Raw genomic sequence first — 8,553 nt, 5'->3', positions numbered from 1 at the left:
TGCGATAGCCTTATTCTATCCCTATTGGCTTACTAACAGCAGGCCGTCGCAAGTTCCCCTACATCTCCCACTTTTAGGCCCTGTGTGACGTCAGAGGCTTCACTTTAGGTTTGTCGGACAGTACGCAAATGTATAACAATTTCATGGCGGAAATAGTTCTAGGAGTAAATAAATCTAAACTTGTACATGTAAATAAATTAAAATTAGCATACATAAGATTAGATTCCGTTTAAAAATATTTATATTTTTACCAGCATTGTATAGTTGGAAAAGCTGTTTCCATGGGAAACATCTTTCCAGTATGGGGGGGAGGTGTTATGTGGCTCACGTGGCGCCCTGTAATGTGAAATCTGAACCCCACCGAATTCGAATTGTGCAGCAATATAACCGAAGCAATGAACAAAAGAACTCGATAACATATGCATATAATGTACTGTAAAATTTCATTAACTACTATTTATAATTACTCGTTTAGATAAATGTTTATCGTGGTTGCTACGTACAGAAACATTGCTGAGGTATAAAGCACTGACTTCTAAAGGAAATCATATATAATAAAATAATCTTTAATTTAATTGGAGATTATAATTAAACAAAAACATGTTAACATTGAATAATGAATATCGACGACGCTTGAAGATTCATTTGCTTTTCCTTGCTCAAAGAGTCTAGACGTATTATTTTATAATAAAAGAAATAGTTAAACCATTTCATTCATCTTTATTCTTACCAAGTTATTTATTGTTCTGTAAAAGATTCAACGTTACATTTTTTCATTCATTAAATTTACTAAACGGTCATGAACAGAGCGCTTTAGCGCTCCACGGGCGACATCCCTCAAATTCCACAAGAATCCACATAACACAGAATATATGTGTATAGTTACTAGTTTTAAGTTAGCAGCAGTTAGGTCTAGTGTGTAAAGTAGGTTACGATCTAGGTTAAAATTTAGTTTAAGACCTAAGGTATAAAAATTGCGGAAACGGATGCTAGTCTCTTATTTTTGGTTCCTTTGTGTATATCTCGCTACAATAATACAGAAAATATATTTATTAAGAAAACTGGGTTTCTGATGGTAGTGTCTCCTTTAGGCACATATTCTTCCATATGAGAATACTGCTACAAAAAGAAAATCAAATAGTACCAGTTGATATCGTGTTTTGGATAGGTTAAAATTGACGTTTAATGTATGATTGTGTGTAATGATTATGTGCATACTTCCTGACTACAAAGCTTTGTTATAGAAAAATTGATATCATAGAACGTGAAATAACTGTTCAAAAATACCAGAATCGTTTTATTAGTGTTTGAGATGGCGGATCATTCGCTGCCGTCCGACATACTCGACGATTTAAGCAGGTTAAATTTTGAAAATTATTCTTATAAAATATTTTTCCATATAATTATTTATCTTTGTTCGTTTTGTTTCATTTTAATTTGAAAATACTATGCAATACCTTACATTACATTATTCAATTTTGTGTTTTCAGCCGATTTATTATCAACGTACCTGAAGAGGAAAGGAAAGATTTAGTTCGAATATGTTTTCAAATTGAACTAGCTCACTGGTTTTATTTAGATTTTTATTGTACCGATGAAAATCCAAAATTAAGACGATGTGGTATGAAGGAATTTGCTACACATATTTTTTACCACATACCATTCTTAAAACCTCATGTAGCTAACATAGATAATATTCTTGAACAATGGCGCGAATATAAGCAAAATGTTCCAACATTTGGAGCAATTGTATTAAATGAAGATTTAACTAAGGTATTACTTGTTCAAAGTTATTGGGCAAAAAGTAGTTGGAGTTTTCCTAAAGGCAAAGTCAATGAGGATGAAGATCCATCCCATTGTGCTGTTCGAGAAGTTCTGGAAGAAACTGGTTTTGATATTTCAAATTTAATAGATGAAAATGAATATATTGAATCAGTGATACATGAGCAACTAGTGAGGTTATACATAATATGTGGTGTTCAAAAGGATACAAAATTTCAACCAAAAACGCGAAAAGAGATAAAAAATGTAGAGTGGTTTTCTTTAGCTGATTTACCTAATAATAAGAAAGACATGACCCCGAAAGTAAAAACAGGAGTTGGCCCAAATTCATTTTTCATGGTTATTCCTTTTGTAAGGTAATATGCTGCTTTGAAAGTTAAAGAGATATGTTACATTATGGCATGCGTGTCATTACAGTTATTCATAAAATCCTTGCACACATATTAAGTCTGTGTATTGTTATAAGATATGGTCAATATTAAACATGTGTAAAATATAAGCATTGATATTAAGAAAGAACAGGAAGTAAATGAATGTCTTTTGAAAGCTTAATTTTTCTATAACAATTTCCAAACAGGAAGATGAGGCGTTGGATATATGAGAAAAATATAAATACAGTAAGGAGACATAGACACAGATCTCTAGGTGATGTTGAAACTGTTTCAAAGAATAAGCGACAAATGCTTCCTCATTCTATTCAAGTTAAACTCTTAAATTCCATGTTACTTCACTCTTCTTTTGCGTACTTTAGCACAATTACGTGTAAATTACTATTTGCAGAATGACATCCCGAGTTTTAAAGATGTAAAAAGCTTCCGACAGTCAAACACTTCACCGGCGAGAAATCGACGTGGCATACACGATAATAAAAGTACCATGTCAAAAGCAGCGATTAAACGTAATTTATTCGGAGATCAAAATGAAGATGAAACCTCAGCTGTTCTTGCCATGCAATTGACAGACAGTCCACGAAGTCAAGAACCCTGCTCATTTTTAATGGATCCAGCTATTCAATCTTTAAAATGCAACGAATTCAGCTATAAAGCTGTCGCTAAGGAAGTGATAGGTGCAGTGTTACTTTGATTGTTTTGATACACTATTCAAAAATTAATATTAATCAGTATTGTCCTTTTCAGATCAAGGATCTTGGGAATGTCAAAATATAGAAATTTCCGAAAAAAATATAAAATCTTTGTTATTTGGCAAAGCAGCAAATAAATTGCAAACAGATTTAAAAACAATGCCTTCTCCATTTACGGTAATGGATCATGGTACATCGCGTATTTTTTCAACAGATTACATTGAAACTAAAAAGTATTCCACCGAACTTTGTTCAATAATTTGGGCACACTTTAAATTTGATAAACAAGCAATACTTAATTGTTTGTAAAATTGTTTAGGACCGGTGATTTTAGAAAGAAGGGGAATACGCTAAGGATAGATCTACATATATGTATGGCTGTACTAAATTTGTATGATATGTATACAAATTTAAAAGAACGATCGTATGTAAAAATGAAAAATTAAATGTAATTTAAACTATGGTAATCTCAACAGTTTTTTGTGAAACTGTTTATGGTTCTCAAGATATCTTATTATCAGGTACAATGAGATATAAGATGAATACATTATGAAGTCGTAATTATTCTTACATACTTGAGGAATTTTCTTTCTTTTATTACACACCCCACGTATATGATACAGTGAAAGAAAATATACTACTTATGTATATACATCAACATATGCAAAACTATAATTTATACAAAATTACGATATAATTTCTCTTACACATACGATAAAATTATAAAGCTGCGAGCTTTACGAGTACTCATTTTTGATGTAATGAAAACAGCCTCCGTATTTAATTTTTATTAACAACGTTTTTATTAGCAATCGATAAAAAATGCTATGAGAAATATTTCTCGCATCCTTTACTCTAGAAATAAATGATTAAAAACTTCAACAGCATATATATTTGCCATAATTTTAAAAACTATTCTTCTATTATTTATGGTACAATAAATTATATATTTTAATACATCTATCGCTTGAAAGGTACAAAGAAGGCAAAGATAAATAACATAACAGGAACAACAAAATACACTACTCTTTTTAAAAGAACAGTGCCTGTACCTCTCACACTTTTTATAATCTCATTATTCAACGCAAAAACTGTTTTACTTTCTTCAAGAAGTTTAGTTTTCGTATCATCGTCCAACATTTCCGCAATTGTATTCATAGTATCACGCATATGTTGTTTGAGCTCAAAAATATTACTGTTCCCAAAGTTTGTAATATTATTACCATTCATTTGAAATGTTTGAAATGGCCAAATTTTGTGCATAAGTTGCCTTTTTTTACGTAAAATAATTCCACCGCTTAAAAGACCCATGTACAGATGATAAATATATGCTATTAACAGGATGGGTTCTGTATTTTCTATGTTTCTTAAATGTACCAAATATTTAATAACACTATCCCTGTAATTTACAAAGATGTTAATCATACGCCTTAAATGGTAGAAGGGATTCATTTTGAATACAGATCAAATTTCTTCAAGATTTCTACGGTTGCAGTTTCATTAAGAATATAGAAATGTACATATAAAATATAGATATGAGTATGCAAATATTATGCAAACAATTTACCTAGGGCTGTAGTTTTTCTCCCATTCTTTTCCTAGATAAAATGCAAGGTCACATTCAAAAGCCTCTGTACGAAGAAGTTGGTCATCAATTAGAAACAATCCTATTTCTGTATGTTTCCATCTAATCATAGCAAGTTCCAAATATCGGAAAATTTCATAAAAAACCAAAAGACCATCAGCCCATACAGAATTATCAAGAAATCCTATTAAAAATCAAGGATTCTTAGTATTTTAGTTTAATAGTATTTTATCTTAAGCTTTATCTAATCGATTACTACTTTGTTAATGAAAATCTTACCACAAACATTATACTACTTAATACAGCAGCTATGTATAATTTATTTTCTTCTAACATAAACTTACTTTACAAACAATGAAAAAATAGTTAAAAGTTAATATTAAAAAATAACATCACTATTAACCTATATGCTAGACAGTAATGTTGCAAACAAATGAAAAATTTGAATCAGTACAAACATGTTCGTTGAAAAAATGTCATCTTACCAAATGCTAATTTTGTATTCACTAAAGTGTCACTGATGGTATGAATTTCTTTTGTGGCTTTCCGCATTTTTTTGCAAAATGTATCTTGATCTTTGTTTGTCATTTTCATTAATTTTGTCAATTTGGGAACATATACATATATATTCACACGTGCGAGTTTCGACAAGTGTAATAAGATCAATAGAATTTATTGTATCATTTTGTCATTAATTCCTTCACACTTGAGATATCTTACGGTTGTAAATATGAAACAGTTATAAGCACCATTTCACGTCTGACATTTCTACAATAACGTACGACAGTTGTGCGCTTGTAAAGAGTGGATCACATGCTCCGAAAAATCACATGTTTAAGCTCGATTGTAGCGTGTTGAATAAATTAGATATTGTTGAAAGTTTATAAAATATCGGTAAAAGTGAGAGTTGCGCTTCTTATTTTTTGTTTTCTTTATACATATATTATCCAACATGGGATATACACAGTTTAAGTTTTAGGTTTGTAGTAAAACTTTCAAACCTTAATGAAGTTAGTGTTTATTATTACCCACACGGTTGGTTTTCTTTGATCTATCATTTATTTTCTTCTGTGTTTTTGATCCACACTGTTATTGCGTTATTTCGTTTTCAATTATTCATCAAAGAAAAACGGTGACGTTTCTTCTTGTTTCTTACTTGAATAGATTATAGGCAAATTTATATTGATATTCGATAAAATCTACATTTTATGATGCCGCACTTGTATAAATCGTATCTTGCACTCATGTTACCCCCTTCTCCTTCTCTTTTGTATTCTGATTTATCACATTATATATGATTGTACGTGATGTAAATTATGTATATGTACATATATTGGAAGTATTGGATGAAAAAAGTGGGAAGATATGAAATTAAGAGGGTAAGAAAATGGATTTTCTGGGCGTAATGATTTATTTTGATATTGAATGCGGCAAATTTGACAAGTAATGGATAGTATAAAGGTAATTGAAACTGCTACGAAGACAGTACACTTTTTGCAGTGGCTCTAGCAGTTCTCTCTGCGGATACGTGGATTTTCTATGGCAGTGGTATACAGCCTGTGTATATTGTAAGTGGCTGCGGTATTCGGCTAGTCAGATCGATGAGACGCCGTCGTTGTGGCGCCTCGTAAACGCCCAGCCTTGCTGTCTTCGACAAACTAGTGCTTTTGGGCCCATTTGAGCTCCATCGATATTTTCATGGGATATCAATGAATATTGCTCAATGATAGGAATTATTTCAAATTAGTTTTACATACTTATTCGTTTTCGTATTCGTTTTCGTTAACTTTATACTGGTTTATAAATATAGAAATATACATAGTTGGATTTGAACGAAAATTAAGCAAAATTTTACTACACTTGATTCGTTCTAAACACTTTTGCCAAGTTTGAGTCGAACTTAAGAAGTAGAGGGTTAGAAGAATAATCTATTAATGTTCATTATGCAGGTGGTACGAGAGGTAAAGGTAGACGTGTTTTATCGCAGGGGAAAAATTTGAAATCTTTAAAAGGAGGCCACACGCGTTATAGCTGCTGAAAGTATCGCGTCACTGAATTCACTGTGTAAGAGGCGAAGTGTAAAATAATTCGAACGATGTAATAATGATGCTGATGCAAATACTGAAGTACTTAATAAGCACGAACGTGTATGTATACGTATATACGTATTACTGAACGGTTCCTGAACAGAGAAGTCCGGTGTTTCGCTACGCTTCGCCAGGTTTTTAGTCACGGACTCTTTAATTAGTATTTTAACTGCACTAGAGAACTGAGCAGAAATTTTAGGTATGCATTTATACGAAACGCAGTCTTGAAATTTTAAGCAAGCATTTAATTTCTCGTTATTAGCGTTGAACCGTATATTCTTTAACAGAATCAAACTGAGTTTTATTTTGATCATCATTCCGAAGTATGTATTTGTGTTTCTTTCTTATTCCTAAATGTAACGTTGCATTTGTAAAATGATTCATTTCGAAAATAAATGTCATTTTTCGTATATGATGTATAATCTATACGAATGTAGACACATACGTATATACGCAGTAGATTGAAACATGTGATGTGGAGGTTTCGCATGCATCGAAACGTCATACATGTGTCAACGCGATGCTTTGCGTGAACGCATTTGCTACGTCACTGTATACTAGCATGTTTGTAGGATAAGCGTGTAGAATGCAGGGCGTATCGTCATTACGACAAGAGACAGTATCCGTGATTCGAAGAGATGCTATATTTTCGTTTCTGATATTCTCAACACGGTTAGTAAGGGGTGTCGCTCAATACTAGTACCGCGCACTATGGCCAGCACCGTGAAAATTCTGATTCGTACCCTGATCACGTTCACATCAATGCAGAATTTTATTTTGATAACAATGTACATACGAGCATATGATGAGAACAGCAAGAATTCTTGCTGAAATGTTACAAAAATAATAAAATTCTATGGGCACATTGATATACTGAATTATACGTTGACATCCTATTTATAGGATATTGCAGAACCATTTTCTTTTCACGAAAACAGTAGACGCGTTATGTTAAAAATTGTAACCAAAATACAAATATACGCACGCGCGTGCGTGCACACAATCACACATTTTACATATACGTATAATTTCACACTTGATAATGTGCAGAAGAAAAAATTGATTGAAATATTTTTTTTTTGTTTTTTTTTTTTTTAACAAGAGAATCAAAGTAAGAAAAATTTGAAAGGGTAAAGGCGGATATATAACAACCTTTCTGATGTATTAATTTTTTTGCAAAAATTAAGGTAGAAATATACCACTAATAGGGTACGATGTTTCATAGGTACAGGGTTGAGGATTGTGAGATGCAATGCGGCAATCGAAGATGCCAACGAATCAATAAATCGACCGCGTGATCAATGGATATTTTAATCGCATGGTATTGTTGGTACAAAATTTTCATCGATTTGTAATAGCTATAACTGGTTGATAAGTAATATACAGATGAAGAGAGAAATTGCGCTCACTTGAAAATATGCGAAATCTTAAGTGTAATTCAATAATTAGGGATATTTCAAGCATCAGTAAATAGAAATTGTAAAAAATTTGTTCAGTAAGTAGCAAATGTAATTGACGAAACAACAGAAATCGTACCTACAGCTGCAACTATATGTAGTTTACTACATCTACGTGTACGTATGTATACTTCAAAGCGGCTTCGTTACGTAACGTAATTACAGTGACGTAACTATCAAAATATATCTTTTTGGATTTTTCGTTTTGAAGTTAAGGCGTAAATTAATATTAATTATGTTTTGGTATTCTGACAATATAAGGAAATTAATTTACTTATTTACAAATATAAAAGCGACTTATACAACGTGAACAAAACTTTCTTAACTCTTTTTTTTTTTAATATATTATTCAGTGTATCATTATGTATGAACTGTGTTAACATTTTATCTGATTATTTTGTTATTTTGCTTTAACAATAATACATAACGTGGCTAGTAATTGTTTATAAACGTATTTGTTCTATAATTGCGCTTCTCGATAATAATTCAAAGCGAGGTTCGTTATCAATATCGACTTTACATTTCTTTCTTTTTCTTACCTTTCTTTTTTTTTCTTCTTCC

The 8,553-nt window shown here is 31.6% G+C and overlaps 2 protein-coding genes across 2 annotated transcripts; one reads left to right on the top strand and one right to left on the bottom strand.

The window, feature by feature from the left end:
• Nucleotides 1-1,064: 1,064 nt before the first annotated feature.
• On the top strand, nt 1,065-3,201 carry LOC108575477 (m7GpppN-mRNA hydrolase). Its single transcript, XM_017938299.1, has 5 exons — nt 1,065-1,359; nt 1,491-2,138; nt 2,360-2,483; nt 2,563-2,848; nt 2,919-3,201. The coding sequence occupies exons 1-5, from the start codon at nt 1,313-1,315 to the stop codon at nt 3,170-3,172; spliced, it is 1,359 nt and encodes a 452-aa protein (XP_017793788.1). The 5' UTR covers nt 1,065-1,312; the 3' UTR covers nt 3,173-3,201.
• Nucleotides 3,202-3,702: 501 nt separating this feature from the next.
• On the bottom strand, nt 3,703-5,115 carry LOC108575488 (heme oxygenase). Its single transcript, XM_017938309.1, has 3 exons — nt 4,934-5,115; nt 4,431-4,632; nt 3,703-4,262 (listed from the first exon to the last, which is right to left on the bottom strand). Exons 1-3 carry the CDS (start codon nt 5,040-5,042, stop codon nt 3,824-3,826), a joined length of 750 nt encoding a protein of 249 aa, XP_017793798.1. The 5' UTR covers nt 5,043-5,115; the 3' UTR covers nt 3,703-3,823.
• Nucleotides 5,116-8,553: the final 3,438 nt, after the last annotated feature.

The sequence above is a fragment of the Habropoda laboriosa genome, unplaced genomic scaffold (assembly GCF_001263275.1).
Source record: "Habropoda laboriosa isolate 0110345459 unplaced genomic scaffold, ASM126327v1 scaffold18, whole genome shotgun sequence".
Taxonomy (NCBI): domain Eukaryota; kingdom Metazoa; phylum Arthropoda; class Insecta; order Hymenoptera; family Apidae; genus Habropoda; species Habropoda laboriosa.
This window is presented reverse-complemented; position numbering and strand designations above follow the sequence as displayed.